General features: G+C 43.7%; 1 protein-coding gene across 5 annotated transcripts in view; it reads right to left on the bottom strand.

Annotated features, from left to right (window-relative positions):
- Nucleotides 1-2563: 2563 nt before the first annotated feature.
- Nucleotides 2564-16698, bottom strand: part of LEF1 (lymphoid enhancer binding factor 1) — a 54687-nt gene continuing 40552 nt past the window's right edge. For 2 of the 5 annotated variants that reach the window (NM_001398056.1, NM_205013.3), the window contains 3 exons: nt 16264-16312; nt 15552-15592; nt 2564-3986 (listed from right to left, as the gene is read on the bottom strand). In NM_001398056.1, the coding sequence (NP_001384985.1) occupies nt 15558-15592; nt 16264-16312 (84 nt within the window). In that variant the 3' untranslated portion in view covers nt 2564-3986; nt 15552-15557. The remainder of the gene's footprint in view (nt 3987-15551; nt 15593-16263; nt 16313-16698) is intronic. The other 3 variants (NM_001398055.1, NM_001398057.1, NM_001398058.1) reach the window with 2 other exon arrangements.

Raw genomic sequence — 16698 nt, 5'->3', positions numbered from 1 at the left:
ATGCTCTGGATTCTGTTGTCATGCAGCACTGAGAAATGGCTGGATCCTTAAGCTCCCACATTTGCTGTGAATTCAGCTACCCACCAAGGTGTGACTTGTGCAGCTAACTTACTGCCTTTTCTATTTGTTAATCCTACAAACTACGATAGCAGGTAATTCCTCTAGAGCTGGAAAGTCCCTGTAAGTCTAATTGGTGAATCTCCATCTCTTGCTGTATAAGGAACCAAAGTTAGCCTGGGGACATTGTTCTTTTATATAACAGAAAGGAAATGGCTCTTGTCCAGTTGATCTAGAAGCCTGAGGAGCCAGATCATCCGGTAGTGTTGGCCTGATTAGCTATAAACAGTTCTCGCTCAACTGCCCCGTTTTGTGTCTGCCCTTCTGTTTTGTTCAGTGAGAGGGAGAGGATGTGTGTTCCCTAGCTACTGGAGTATCTTCTGTGCTTCTGAATGGGAATACCTGTGTGGAACTGCCTTTGGTGTCTGCCAGACGCACAGCTCATGGGACAGAGTACTGGGGGAGAGGGTGGGTTTGTACCACGTGTGCAGAGGCATTGGGATAGTCAGCCATTAGATAGGAGCATTTACATCCTTGAAGACCTTCTCTGTGGGAAATGGGAAGTATTCATCTCCCTTAGGCACCCAACAGTGAAATGGTTAAATGTGAAATTCTACCTAAAATGCGCATTAGGAATTCAGAAGTTGGTTTTGAGTCACATCCCTGTGTGACAAGGATTTAAGCCTAGCGTGACTGCCCATGTAGCATCATCATCACGGGACCACTTTTACTAACTTGAGTGTCTCCGTGGACAAGCTGGTGCAGCACAGGGAGGGCTCAGGTCAGTTGGCTGCTGACCTAAGTCATGGAGGGTACTCCAGGACAGCATGGTTAGCTTGTTTCAGGTGCTTTCATGCGAGCTTTGCATATTAGTTCACCTTTTCCACAGTTGCTATTATGTGAAAGGTCTCTTTGATCTGTGAATGAGTCCAACACATGGTGCTCGCTCATCCAATGTTAACAGCAGAGAGATGTTATTTTTAGCTCCCGAATTCTTTTCTCCTTCACTGCCAGAGCTGAAGGACCTTTCAACCTCAAGACAGGCAACTGTTGACTACGTAGGGTATTGGGGACAGCTTGCTACTTACAGCTAGAATCTCTGTTGGGAACATCTTATTTTATTTTATTGCAAAATGAGTAAGTGGCTTTTTAAATAGCCCCCCCAAAAATGAAGTCGTTCCAATAACTAAATAAAGCAGTTGTGTTTTAAAGAGAACTGTTATCTTTGAAACATGCAATTTACAGAACTTGCTGCACTTATTCCTGATTTAGAACAATTCCAGCACTGAAGTACTTGTTTTTTACCCCTTAAACAAACAAGCAAACCCCAAACTGACAACCAAACAGGTTTCCAGCAAAAGCTAGGATGAACAAGAATGCAAACAGAGCCATCTCTCGTGAAACTGCAGTATGTGGCTGCTGTTCCCCCAGTCTTTTCCCCTGCCACCTGAGAGCATTCCCTTGCTGGGGGTCACATCGCAGAGACTAACATGCTGGCCACACTGGTACAATTGGGTTTGTGTGTGGTGCGTGCTGGCTTAAAAGGAAGCTGTTGTATAATATTTTCAATCATGACATTTCTTCTTACGCAACGTAGTTTTGGAGTCAGTTATAAACAATCTAATGATACAGCTTCCTTAGGGAGTAACACACCTATGTCATTTCTTGTAGCTCAAGCTTGACTCAGGCCAGTCCTACACCAATCAAGATTCAAGATAGCAGGCATGCTTATTTACCTTACATTTCTTAATGCTGCTTTTGCAGTGGCGCTCACCAATCACTGGAATAGTTTACCTATGGTTACAGTGTTTTTTCCCTACTTGAAGTCCTTTAATAGAAATCTGGCAGTCCTGCCTGGTCCTCAGAGCTGTGAAATGCCAATCCCTGAACCAAAGGGGAGAGGTATGAGACAAGTCACTGGTGGTGTTTGAGGCAGCAAAAACTCAAACGTGTTTTAAGAGTGCAGATGGCTGCTTGCTGACACAGGGGTGTCTCTCATGGTTGCCATTAGCAGTAGCAGGCCATGCTGCTGCATTGTGCTCCTCTCCCTGATGGCTGCTTAGACACCTATAAGACATTCAAGTGTAGGCTCCTACTCCTTACGTGGACATAGATGGCATCCAGAAAGAAGGGAATCCACTATCAGCTTAAAACCTCTACGCATTCAAGGGGAAATGATTTTAAGTTGAAAGAGGGAAGATTTAGGTTGGATATCATGGGGAAGTTCTTTACCAAGAGAGTGGTGAGGTGCTGGAACAGTCTGCTCAGAGAGGCTGTGGATGCCCTGTCCCTGGAGGTGTTTAAGGCCAGGTTGGATGGGGCCCTGGGCAGCCTGGTCTAGTATTAGATGTGGAGGTTGGTGGCCTTGCCTGTGGCAGGGGGCTTGGAGATTAATGATCCTTGAGGTCCCTTCCAATCTGGGCCATTCTGTGAGATAGAGGAAGCAACCATAGGAGCCTGGTATTTCTAGTTGGGCCAATTCTAGCTGTGAAGCAGAAGGTAGCACTGGCCATACCAATTCCTTCCTCCTGGTTCAAAATGAGATTCCTGCTCTCTTTAGGAAGAAAAGCTCCATACAGACAAATAAAAACAGTGCATTTCCTACAAGGGGACGCTGAGCCCAAAGTCTGCAGTCTAAGAAGTGACTGCACCTTTGTGGGCTTGCATCTACTTTCCAGGGATTCATCTCTTTCAGGTGTGACTCGTATCTTTCTTAAGTCAGACACTTGACTTTTGTTTTATTACAAAGCTTTTATTAAAAAAAAAAACAAAAACAAAAACAAAAGAACAAACAAACAAAAAAAAAACGAACAAAAACCCAAATGCTCAGCACATTTAACTCAAACTGGAATGACAAAAAAAAAAAAAAAAATTGGTTGTCAGTATTTTTGGCAAAGGCTGTGCCTTACTATTTAAAAAAAATGGGTACATCAATGCTCATTTCAACAACTGGCATAAAATCCCACTAACAGGCTAACAAAAACAGATACAAATACAGAACAATTGAAGTAATAATTCAAGTGCTGGGCTTTTTACAAGGAGAAGGGCGATGGGTAAGAAGGAGAACTCACTGCAGTCAGATTTGCTGGATGTATTGCTTATGTTTACAGAGGAGGTGATGCAAGACTGACATGGCTACTGACCAGCTGACTGTTGTTACATTTATTTAGTTCTATATGACACTGTATTATATAGACTGAGAGGCCACTATTTGTTACAAGTAGTTTAACAAAAAAAGCCACCTTTTTCCATACAGGCTTTTCCTCTGGCAGGAGAGAAAAAAAAAAAAAAAAAAAGGAAAATAAACCCCATTATTTAAAAAGTAGTTCAGATTTTTGACAGTTGTTTAAAAGCTCATACCTAGTAAAATATACACCAAGGAAATTACAAACTAAAAGTTAAAATACAAAAGCATTCAAGTTTCTTAAAAAAGCTAAAACCAAAATTGATCCTGTCGCACCATTAAATAAAAAGAAGTTTTGAGTGTGTCATCCTGGTCCAGGCAAATTCCATTCCTCGATGTGCTGTATGGGCAGCGGTGCTCTAAGTTACTCTGTTGGCTGAAGCAGGCAGAGACAGCCACGCTACTTTGTTTGCTGACTCAACATGGACACAGATGAGACGAGGGCTTAAGAGTGCAAGGCAGAGGTGGAGTGAAGACAAAAGCTGCTCTGCTGACCCAGGAGCTTATTCGCTCTATTTATATCAGGGCTGGACCTCGTGATAGTGAAGGATTTTGGCAGTGATTGTCTTTATGATTCAGTGTCTTTAGCAGTGACATCAGGGTGAATGACATCCTAGACAGACTCCTTGGGGGTGGTCTGTGTGGATGAAGGACACACCTAGGGTTTAACAAGCTTCCATCTCCAGCAGGGGTCCTGGTGTCGCCGCCTTTGCTTTGCAAGTTGAGAAAGCATTTCTTTTCCCACCTACAGGGGAAGAAGAAAGAGAGACAGAGATAAAGACTATGTGAAACTTTTTTTTTTTAATAAGCTCTTCAAAGAAGCTGTCCTGTGGAAAACATACAGTGATGGGTGACTGTTAGGGTACAGAGTGGGATGTGCATTGCAGTGTCCCAGTTAAGTAAAGAGCATTGCTATTTGCAGTTGCTTGAAGTTTGCAAGATTATTCATGGTTTTGTTTCTTGCAGGAGAGTACTTTGGGATTGTAAGTAGATGTCTTCAACAACTAGAAAGCATTTTTTACAGCTGTTTAGACGTTCGATATATTACATAAGTAATTCCTTTTTGTAGTGGATTTAATTTATTTATCTACAACATTTGACCCAGATACCTGCTACAAAATTAGACATCCTCAGGCTTTAGCACTTACTACAGCAGTTAAGGTCAATTAAACCTCTAGTTCAGAGCCTCAAGCTCTTCTCTGTAGAAATGAAGCGATGCTGTCTTCTGTAAGCAGCTGGGCCAAGGAATGCAGTGGGAGAGACTTGCTGAACAGTGACCCTATGCTGAGGAGGATTCATTCTGCTCTTTGGCAATGCAGGGTACATCTTCCAGCTGCATGCAGCCATCAGGCCTCTTACGCAGCAGTACAGTTCACTACGATTTTGGGCCTCATTCTTACACCATATGAAAAGCCCAACAGTGCAAGCCTGTAGCTATTGATCCTTCCCTGCAGAGAGGCACTGTTCTTCAGCATTAGGTCTCTGGGTTACATCAGCTGACTTATGCAACTGCTGACTCAGCCATCACACTGCCCTTCTGACCCAGACAACTGCCTTGTAATGGGGCCTCCACCCAGGGACTGCCGGGTGAGTCGGGCGTTTTCCACAGATGGAATCCCATGGTCTTGGGATTAGCGGTATCTCAAAAATCTACGTGAGCCTCTAGGCCTCCAGGTACTACCTGACTGCCAAACAAGCAGGTCAAGGAACAGCTTTAAGGAATGACCAAAATTAGCACAGGAATGCAATTCAGTGGAGAAGGTGAGACATACAAACTGCTTAGAGAAGATGCACTGCTGACACCTTCAATCACGCAAGGCAAGACAGAACAAATTGATGAAGAAATTAGCTTGTTTAAACCACAACTCAAACTTCTGTTACCAGAATTTGCCAACTGTGTGCACCTTGTCAGACTAATCGTAACAGAATGACCAAGCATGTAGGAGCCATAAGCAGAAATAATCAGCGAGTATTACAGTGGTAGCACTTAAACAAGGGCCATTTGTAACTGAGTCCCACCCCCTGCCCTCATGCCCTGTGGCTTGAGTGTAGGCCATTGTTAACACTTTTTCCCATACTGATTTGAGTACTGCCACTGAATGAAGAGTTACTCAGGCTAATGTGCTCCAGGGTAGAAAACCTCCAAAACTCATTTTGGACCTTCTGAATTTACTGGGCACAAGATGAGAACCCAAAATCTTACTAAACAAGCTGTCTCCTTGGAGGGAGCCACGCAAGCGACCACTGTTTGAGGGAAGGGGAAAGCTGGAGGACACTGGATTTAGCTACAAAGGTAGAAGGAACAAGCATGAGCTTTAGATTAAGCTGTACTAAACAGCTTTAATTTGAAGGAGGACGCTCTTCCCCCAAATACCACCGTCCCTTGGTACGTAGTGAATGACTTTCACCTGCTGTCGGTAGCCACAAAAGGACATTTAAAGCTGCTGTGGCCTCTTAAAACAGCACAGCTGAAAGTCCACTGGAAAACCAGCGGTTTCAACAGAGGTGGTCTGCACTGACTAATTCAGTTCTTATTTCCTCATAAAACCAGCCCAAGTCCCAACTAAAAAAAGCCTTCTGAGCTTCCTGCTTCTTCTTCTTTTTTTTTTTTTTTAATTATTATTATTAAATAAATAAATAAATAAAAGAAGTAGCAGAGTGCTCCGTAACACATGCGGATCAAAGAGCTACAAAGGGCTCTACCTTTCCAAGGAGCACGAAAGAGAGGCCAAGCAAACAGCAGAGGAACACTGGGGAGAGCACCCTGCAGCTTTATATTTATTTTGTGCCTTTTCATCCCAGATTTTCAAAGGTTTGGTCCAGGTTGCTCTTCCTGGGAAGGTTTTCCTCTCAGTCTTACATGAAAACATTCAGCTTCCTGTTGAGGAATGGCCTTGAGGCGCCAGGCCAGTAGTTCACAGCAGTCTGATACAAGCGCTGTGATTCAGAGCTACTCCCCATTAGCAGCCAGGAATGTCTACTTCACTGAAGGAAATGAAATGCTCTTCTGTTGAGATGGTTCCCTGCCTCCTCCCCCCTTCCCTTACCAGCAAGCTGTCTTTGAAGTCAGGAGGTTAAAATAACGGCCGCGGCCTTGCTCTGGCCCTCAGCTTTCTCCACCAGTGGCCGGCACTTCTCTCTCATCCAAACGCCGCATCAGCAGCTGCTGCCTCTTTTCCACAACCTCTCCCTACGCCTAAACAGCCTCCTTTCCAGTAGGGAGGTTGCAGATAGTACTGTAATCTGCAAGGGGTCAGGCACAGTGAAGCCCCAAATATTTTTATTTCTAAGCAAATGCTGCAATACAGAAAATTACACAGTGGCTATCCCGAAAACAGCATCTAGAACCCAGCCTTTTCCCAGCTGTTCATTACAGCTACATGCTGGAAATTGCTTCCACTGCTGATAAACCAAATAATACCTAAAAAATAGGAATGAGGACGGTGTTGCCTTACAGATAGAAAACAGGTCAAATCAGGATTCTTTTCAAGAAACCACAGGCATGAGCTGAGGAGACTGAAGACTTCCCACATCTAAGGCTTCACTGGGGGGCTGTAGCTGAAGTCTGGCCAAGCAAGGCATGCCCTAGCAAAGCCCAATCCACAAGCGAAGTCGGCTCAATCAAAGACTGCAATTACAGCTCCCTGGCTGCGGTTAGGCTTCAAAGAAAGTGCTGCAAGTCACATTTTACATATGTGAAGCCTTGAGCCTGAGCCACAATAGGAGGCACTGTCTGTGCCATTTGCACTGTACATCTGACTGCAGGAGGAAAGAAAAAACGGCCTCCTCGAGTAAGAAACAGAAATAAAATTCAACAAAAATTCAGTGTAACAAGAGGAGCCTCGCTACTGAAATGATACAGCTGCATTTCGGGAATGACTGCCGTAAAAATAAAGTGTCCGAACAAGCCTGGGCTCAACAGCTGAGGGCAGGAGCACCAGAGGGGGGTCAGAATTCCTCCCCACGCTTGGGAATGAGATGGATTGAAGGCTGGGTCTGCAAGGGCCTCGAGTTCCCCTTGCTTCTCCCATGGTTTTTCACTCATCTCCATTTGGTGGAACAAGGGAGAAGGGATTATGCAGATTCATCCAAGTGATGCTAATCAGCAGATGTTATGGAAGAGAGCTGAGCTTCTGGGCCTGGCCGGGGGAAAGCGCTGAGTGAGAGAGATATCTAGCCCTTCACAGAAGGCAAGAGAAAATAGAAGTTTTCAACCAGGCATTTTTTGCCTTCACCCTCCCTCAACACAGGTTGTTCTCATGCAGTTGTAAAAAGATGCAAGACGACAGCAGTTACATGTACTAAAAAAAAAAAAAAAAAAAAAAAAAAGCCAGTCTCCAAACCTGGGTTTTAATGCAGTACTTCAAACAACGTGGCAAGCTCAGGGATCCGACAACGGAAACTCATTTTCTTTTGAAGTCCCAAACGAACATGTTCGACTTGCTGCCAGCATGGATCCTGTACTCCCGAAACTTGAGTACGCAAAACGGGGCCATGATTTATCTGAAAGGTTCCCTCTGTTTGTGAAGCCCCTTTGTACGCTCCTCACAGCAGAGCCGTACAGAGGTTCAGGCGCTGCCGTCTGCTCCTCTTCCTGCCCAGCTGGGCCATGGTTTGTGGGGTTAGCCTAAACCAGAGCCTTGAAATGTTCTGGGCAAACAAAAACAAACACTCCACAACCTTTGTTGTTGCTAAACAAAAAAACACCTCCCAGCAAAACCCCAGTTGTTTTAGTAATCTGATTTGCTGCAGGGTCCCGCAGGCTGTTGTAGCGCATGGCTGGAGACCTACGGGAGAGAGGAAAAAGCCCTCTGCGAGAGCTGGGTGCCAGCAGGCACCAGAGGCATTTTCTTAAGCTGCTTTTGTTGCTGCAGAAATTAGAAAAATTGTACCTTAAAACTGCAACAGATACTGCCACGTTGAGGCTATGTCATCGGTAAGGTTTTCTGTTAGGTTGTTTTTGGGGGGAAGGATTCTTCCCCCACTTGCTACTGTAGCTTCAGCCGCCCGTTGCTGGTAACTGTGAGGAGGGGTCTGGCTACAAAATGCCCGCTTGTGTTTCAGATGCACTGAAGTAGCTCACCGAAGAGCTGCAACACATTCCCCTTTCAGTGGGTCTGAGAGCTCTTCTGAGGAGGCTGGTATGGCACCAGGGACACCCAGGTGTTCTGCAGCTCCCGCTTTGTTCAGCTGAACTCAGCGATGCCAAAGCAGGTGTGGCTCTTATCAAAGGCCCCCTGTGTAGGCAGTGCGAAACTAGAAGCTCTATCACTGAGCTACAATCTTATGCTAGAAGGCTCACGACATGTTTTTCCTGTTGGGGGGGGGGAGGTTCTGTGTAATAAAAAACAGATTACCTCTAGACAGCAATCTCCAGCAGCTTCTTAAAGAAGATATACAAAAAGTGATCTGTAGATATACTAGAAGTGACTGCAAGGGAGGAAAAAATAGGCTTGTGCCCTTCTGTACCTTTATAATATATACTTAGAAGATTAAGACAAAGCCCCTCTGCTCTCTGAAGGAATTAAATGAACCTCTCACATCTAATTTCTAAAATAACGATAGAATTGTAAATGTTAAAGTGCCAAGAAAAGGGAAAGACATTTAGCCAGGACTTGGTGCCTGTGGTTTCTGTTTTGTTGTGGTTTGTTTGTTTTTAGAAAAAACCCCACACCTTCTTTATTTTATAGACTGAGAGCTGGGAAGAGAGATCCATCCGTTCTGTGGGCACTGAAATTGTTACTGCAGTTTTAATCCGTAAGTGAGAATTTTTAAAAGAAGTAATGTATTTAAGGTTTCCTTTGTAGATCACTTTTTCGGCTGCCATTAAACATAGCTTACACTTTATACTGTACAGGAAAGATAGTCTCAATATTTAAATCTGCTAGTGCGGATAGAATCATTTAAATAGTCTATTTTATACAACCAAAGGTAAGAGGTGTAAGCAGAACGTCTTCTTGAGCGTTACTGACTTCTACAGCCACACCCCCATAGGGCAGCACTACCGGGGTAAGACAGCTGTGCACAGAGACCACCGCAGAACTCGAACACATCGAGTTCCCTTTGATGCAATTACGTCTTCTCAGCAAAAAAATCTCTAGAAAAGACACAAGCCTCCTGCCGTGCATCTCAAAAGGCATGCATACGGGAGGAAAACAACTAGTCAGCAAAACTCAGTCTCACCTAATAACAAGCAAATGCACGCACCTTAAAGCTAATTAATTATATACAGTTATTTTGGAAATAGCATTTTACCTCATGCAATTTCAGGTATCCCAGGGGTGAAGGATAGAGGGCTCCCAAAAGTTCGGAGTTTAATTCTGGTGCAACTAAATGTTCATGATGAAATCCCTATCTGACATTTGCAAGGAGGAAGCAACCTCAGAAGTTATGTCTCACTACTCAGCCAAGCCTCCTTAGTTCCCTTAGCCCACTGACCACACATCAGCGATGCGTGCAACAAGAACACCCAGAGAGATGGTTCCTATTTCGCTCGTCTGTACCTAACCCTGCCCACACACCGGTGCAGTGACACCTCTGCACACATGCTTCCAACATCTACAAATGCTGGAACCTATGGCAGAAAGTCCAGCTGTCCTGAGAGGCTGGACTGAAATGTATTTTGTCTAACTGGCTGGTGGTTTCATGTTTATCTGTCCTGACAGCAGCGCTTCAGCTGGTCCTGCTGTGAGCTTCCCACCCTGCACAGCTTTCTAATTTGCACACTTTCAACCTTTTTATATGGTACCGTCCTACCAAGCGGGTAAGGGATCAGAGATTTTAAAGATAACTTGCATTAGAAGTCCTAAAGCAGAGGACTAAGGAACTGATGCTACTGAAGATGTGCTCTACTAGCAGTGACTTCTACAGTGTCAAAATCAGTAAGTCTTCGGTTTAGGTTTGTTCTTGGTTTTGTTTTTTTGTCTTCGGGATGGGTGTTTCTGCACTCGTATATCAGAAGGCCTCCTCAATTCAGTCACTTCTGAAAGTCAGGCTGGCAGAAACATAACACTGCTTGCTTGCTAGCTAGACAAGCTTTGACAAAACTGTGTGTGGATACAGTTCTGTTGAGTTAGAGGATAGACTACACCTAAAGAGAGTCTCAAGTGGCAAAGGCTTTTGACAGTGTTGTAACAACACATCAATCACTCATTTTCAATTATTTCACATAGGTACACCACAAAGGGAAACTACAATACAAAGATGAGCACTAGAATGCTCAGGATTTGCTCTCATTTGGAATTAAACCGCATTTGAAAATCTTAGGGTTTTCTTTATGAAACACTTTGCTTCCACAGTTTTCTCATGACCTCAGAATCCTCGGGCTGGTGCTAAGTTTACTGAGTCTACCAACTTAGGCAGTTTTCAGCCCGAGAAGAATGGTGCCTCAGCAGTCGACTCCCTGTCCCCACCCTATCCCACAGGAAGGGTGTTAGAACAATACTATTCCTTCTTTCTGGCCCAAGCCTCCTACTGCTAACACCTTAGAAGTGAAATGATACTGTTGTTTAACTTCTTGTAAATGTGACTGAGTTTGAACTCCAAGAATCTCTGCCTTCACAGCAGCATCTGCGGCTCACACGGACAAAACAAACAGGCTCTGGGCATTCACCTGCTGAGTTACCTACCTCTGCTCTTTGCCAGTTTAAAACTGGAAACGCTGACTTTGTAGCTGACCTTGTTAAACCCTTTGGTTGAAAAAACTAACATTTTTTAAGTACTTGCAATATTCTCTTGTTTTGTCAATCTAGTGTCTGTGTTGACTGTCTGGCTGAAAACATTCTACTCTTCTTTATTTAGGAAACCCATGCTTGGCCACCATGGTGAATTGCCCTTATCTCTCCTACAGTTGCTGACTGCCTCCGAAATTGCCTTCATACCCTCCCTCCCCACCGGTGTTTCCCAGGCTGGAAAAGGGGGAACTGCATATGCTCTGCCACATCTCTCCCAGCAGGTGTCAGTGCCCTTCTGTACCTGCCATGCAAACAGAAGGCAAACAGGCAAATAGAAGCTTTCCTTTTGGTGTTTTTCTTGATGTCACAGAGCCTGAAAGAATGGACTTTTCCCTCTTTCTCCCCGGACGGATCAGCATTAGGTTGGAATTAGTTGCAGGAGGGGATATATATATATATATATATCCCTTGTGAGGGATATAGCCTTGTCTTTGAAAATTTCTAAAAGGTTGAAGTTAACTGTAGTTAGTAACTATTCTGATCTATTCTAATAATATAAGTATTTAAATCCATCAAACATTCTTTGTTTCTCACTCCTCATTTTCCTTCTTATAAATTCTTCCAGTGATTACAGGTATGTTATAGCCAGCATGGCCCAAATGCCTCTTGTGACTTTCTGAAGCTGGGAGAAGCTTCGTGCAGCATTAGCCATCCAAGAGGCCACATCTGTGCCGGTCACTCTAACTACTGAAAGATGCTATATCGTAGTAGTCATACAATCTGAAGGGGGAAGCAGCAAACTCATTGCTTTTTGCTTTTCTCTCAGGAGACAGAAGGTGACATATTTGGAGCATTTCTTTCCAGCCCTCTTGCCTATATTGAAGAATTCTGTTTATAAGCAGAAGAGGGAACAAGGGAACATGGGTCATCACCTATGTATCTTAAAGCAAACCAGGACATGTCCCTGCACTGCCATCGCCACAAACGCTGACTTCTGCACAGACCCTCCATGTTGTGTCAAGTTTCCAAACAGTAAAGGGCTATGGATAGGAGCAGGAGTAGTTTGAAATGAAACAAACACCTAGCAGGAATTTCAAGAGCACTGGACAAGCCATGTTATTAAATGCGTGCCTTAGAAAACAAGGTACCACATCCCCCCTGCATCTCTTCTCTAGGCCAGTCAACTACGACCGCAGTCATCAGATGGTTCTTTTCCACAGTATATGCTGGCTGTAGATCAGTCCACTTTATACTCTTTCACAACCTAACTCTGTTTTACTTCTAAGTTGTAAGCAAAAGATAAACCAACCATAGATTTTTTTCTTACAACACCATCCAAACTTTCTCCTGCACGGAATTTAGGCTTTAATTTCCATATAGGAGATTTGAAACATTACAGGTTATTCACTGTTTCAAGTTAAACATTCTTAATCTGATCCAAGTGCTTCTGATTCTAAATCAGCATTAGTCAAGTCTCCTTCTTTTTGAAAACTTTGCTAATCTAAATGCTAATTGTCACTGCATTTTGCAAGCCACATACACACTTCTCACAGGTTTTCAAATGTCTATTACACTTCTCTATCACTCTTTCTAGCCCTTGAAGATATGCCAAAACACAATGTTAAATAATGTAGCTTGTGAGGACTTCCCAATTGCATCCTGCCATATGTCAAAAGATGCACTTTTTGCAATTACCCTACACTGCAAGTCAGTAAAAGTTAACTAACTATTCATTAGGGGGACTTTTGTTAGCACCCTTTGACTTCCTCAATGATTTATAAATAGCCACAAGATGCTAAAGTATCAGTATTTCTTCTCGAAGGTCAAATCAGATAGGGAATCAGACATCATCATTTCTGACACAGAACTGCTCCCATTTACAAGCTGTGTTTAAAACAAAAAGCACCCCACCTTTCTGAAAGGTACTCAACAGGCAGTCTTTACTTTGTCTTAGCTCTCCTCATTCTCCTTTCTTCCTGGCCTCTCCCAAACTCATTTTTACTGTTGTCTGGTCCTGTGCTACTCTCAGTTGACTTCAGAAGGAGATAAAAAGTACGAGATACTTCAACAAATGCAAGTTATTTTGAGCACTATACACTGTTGTGTTGGGCCGTGTGAACCAAAGACAAAAGGGCTCAGCAGCTCTTCAAGAATGGCCACATACTTTGGAGTATCCCAGGGTAAATTAGCAAGGGCTGGAGTACCAGGTCACAGCATTCCTAAAACTTTCTAATATTAAAGCATTTTTACAAATGCAGGCTGGAGAGCGTAGTGGAGCCCAGTTAAATCCTAAGCACTGAAGCCATAAGGAGCTTGCTCTTACATACAGCTCTGAGAAGAGGAGTAACTTAATGCTACCATCTTGATTTTGCTGCTCAAATGATAAGCAAGCCAAAAAGCTGGTTGGAGGTCGGTCTTAAAAATCAGTTATGTCCTGAAGTGTTCAGGGACCAAAAAAAAACCACCAACCCAACCTTTCACAGTCTCTTAAATCATTTTAGTTTGCATGTCTCTTCCGTTACTTCCCTCTGAACATCCCACCACACAACCCTCCCACCATTTCATCCTTCTCACGTCACCGTAATTACAGCTCTGGCTCATCTCCTTTGTGCTGCATCTCGAGATTCTTTCTTTGGTCTTGCCACCTACTCATTTCTGATTCTTCTCAGATAACAGAATGCTTGTCTCCTTCCCAGACCTCCCACCTCCTTCCCCTTCTTCCTTACACCAGCCATACGAGTAAGGAAGCCCATGTTTTCCTGTCTCCAAGCGCTCTTTGCGCTCACTGAAAGGCATTCCCAAACTTATCATCTCCATCCAGTAAAGACTACAACAGCTCTGCTGTGGGCCTGGTAAAATATTATGCTTGTGGGCAAAACATTCCTTGGATTAGGCTTGCAAAGGGCAATAGTCTTAACCTTCAGAAGTTTACTTTCAAGTCTGGCTGATTCAGGTTCCCTAATTCATTCTATGCCTTTACTTCCAGCTAGAGCACATCTGTACATCTCAGTGGAGGGCATCCACTTGGCACGCAGTGTTTGTGATGCTGCTGATGCACGCAAGTATGGAGCCAACAGCACCTTCCCCATCAGTGGGAGAAGATGCCTGCCATTCTCACACTTCATTGTGTACATTGCGTGAGGGCACAGACACAGATATCACAACAGTTTCCACCCTACTACAGAGCTCAGCGGAAGGGAGGAAGGGATGTGGAGGTTACAGAAAAGAAAGCCCACATACTCAGAACATTTCTCATCTTCTATTTCTACTAATGCTCTACTATGGAAAATGCAAACAAAGAGACTCCAGTAAAAGTAGTTCAGTGTAGGCAAAGCAGCCATCCTTAACTGTAACGCGTCCAAGAAACCAAACATTTCCCAGTTTTTGCCTGTCACACTAAACTTAATGGTATTCTAATCTGAATTAGTTTCTGTGCATTAACTCAGATATGCCAACAAAAAAAATGCCCAAACACAATGTTAAAATGATGTAGCCTGCCCATCATATTTGTAAAGTTCGTTGGTAATGCGTTAACATCGAAGGGAAAAATACTCAAAACAAACATGGTCCAGGGCACCTAAGCTGAAATTCCAATGGTAAACTCAAGGCTGAAGCACAGAAGAGACCTGAGCCATGCTGCCTGGCTGCTGGGTGCTGTGCTGCACAGCGCAAAGCCAGCGTGGCTTCCCCTGGCTGGAAGCTGAAGCAGAGGGGAGGGGCAGCAGGACACTTTGCAGACTGCTCCAGGTGTCAAGGGGATTGCACGGTCAAACAAGTCAGAGGAGAGGAGAGAAAGAGAGCCCATTTCATTCGTAATGCATATAGATGTGTAGAGAGTGTTACTTTTTGCACAGCTCCTGGAATTCTCAGGGATCTCCCAAGAGCAGTGTGGGTTAATTAGACTGTGTGGAAGTCACTATTATTTTAAATCAACTCCACTCCTACTAGAAAACATATCTCACTGGCAGGAGGAGAAGAACCAGCCTTCCAACACAAACACTGAGAAATGAGAATCTCTCTGCGGTGCTGTGTGCTCTCACAGCCCGCCTTGGCGGTGTTACTGCCTATGTGTAACGACGACTCCTTTCACCCTCCTTGAAGATGATATAAAGAGAGAAAACACACACCAGAACTACAACAAAGAGAGCCCCACTCTGCCGAAATAACGCTGTACAATCAAGGGAGACATTTCTGATACAACTGAAATACAGTCCCATGTTCTTAGCAAATGTGTCGTTAGTATATAGGTGAATAAATTAAACAAATGGTGTCCCCAGACAGCCAGTGTCAGCACAGAAAACGCACTCCAAAGCCAGCTTCCAACCCGCTTGTTGGCAACTGCAGCATTTCGCTGGCTGGGATGGTTTGCACTGCTTAATAAACCCAACCCTGTGCTTCACAGGCAGACTTCAGCGAGTCAGTGAGGTACGGTCAGTTTGGAAATACTGAGGTTAAGAAGTGAAATGGTGAACACCTAATAGATAGCCGGTATAAAAACCATCATTAGTCAAAGTAACGTTAGCTTTGGGATATGATACTTCTGCCGTTTTTGCTAAATCCATATTATTGCATAAAATTGATAAGAAAGCTCGTTTTACAAATCAGTTTTATCAGGAAAGCTATAGAGATGTTCTTACCATGCTTCAGATGTAGGCAGCTGTCATTCTGGGGCCTGTACCTGTAGAAGATTGTTTTCCTTTAACAAATTTCTGTTACAGAGTTTTTGCACATTCCAAATAAGTTTGTTTGCTACAGCATAACTTGTTTTTTTTGTTGTTGTTGTTTTTTTGGGGGGGTGTGTGTTTTTATTTTTTCATTTTTCTTTTCATGGTTCTTATACCAGCCATTTTTGTTGGGGGAAACAAGAGTTTCTCTTCCTATATTTTAAAGGCGAAGGGGGGGACCTCACTGATGCTTTTAGCCAGCCTACCAGGCAGCTGTCTGTTAGTGTACGCAGAAACGTAAAATACGGTTGATAAAAACTAAAGCGGCTACAAAAAGGTCAGTGTGAACTTTCCAGCGTCCAGTAATCCCACGCGACATTTGAGAGGTTAAGTCTAAGGACGATACAACACTGACTGGGGAGAAAAGCAAAGGTAAAGTAAAGCAGGACAGCGGTTGCAGCAACGAGTAACTTCAGACACAGATGTTGACGCGCAGTCAGGAAAGGCGTAAAGGAAAGGAAACACGTAATGTGTGCATTTTTACAAGCTCGCATTCAAAGTGAAGTATCTTTTAAAGCATTGGTCAGAAGCAAGTGTTAGAGAGCAGCATGTAAAAATTAAATAGCGTGAGCCCTGGTTTCTGAAATACAGCTGACGCGAGGACTAAGAGCTGGACACGGCCTACCTGATGCTGATTCCTGCAACTTTTCTCTCTTCCTCTTCTTCTTCTTCCCCTGCAAAACAGGTGATGTTACCACACCATGACACACAGACATGGTATTTTTGCCCTCCTTGCCTCACAGCATAGAAACAAAAGCCATTTGGACACTGAGAGAGCAGTTAGGAAAAAAACACAATTGTTTTGGGGGTAGCTAAACCTCTTCTAACCCACCTTTGACTGTTTCAGTGGTAACGAGGGTATTGCTCCCAGTATCTAAGGAGAAATACGCACATGAGCAATATACATTTTTGTATCCAAACGGAATTACAATTTCTGGCAGCTCTTCAACTAACACTGGCAGCCGCAAGCATCTAAAAGACTTCTCATGCTTAATAAACTGATGACACATATGCTGATATCCTAATTTATGAGTCTTGCAAGAATTCTTCACGCATGCAG

The sequence above is a fragment of the Gallus gallus genome, chromosome 4 (assembly GCF_016699485.2).
Source record: "Gallus gallus isolate bGalGal1 chromosome 4, bGalGal1.mat.broiler.GRCg7b, whole genome shotgun sequence".
Lineage (NCBI taxonomy): Eukaryota > Metazoa > Chordata > Aves > Galliformes > Phasianidae > Gallus > Gallus gallus.
The sequence above is the reverse complement of the archived record's forward strand: the minus strand, read 5'-3'. Positions and strand labels throughout refer to the sequence as shown.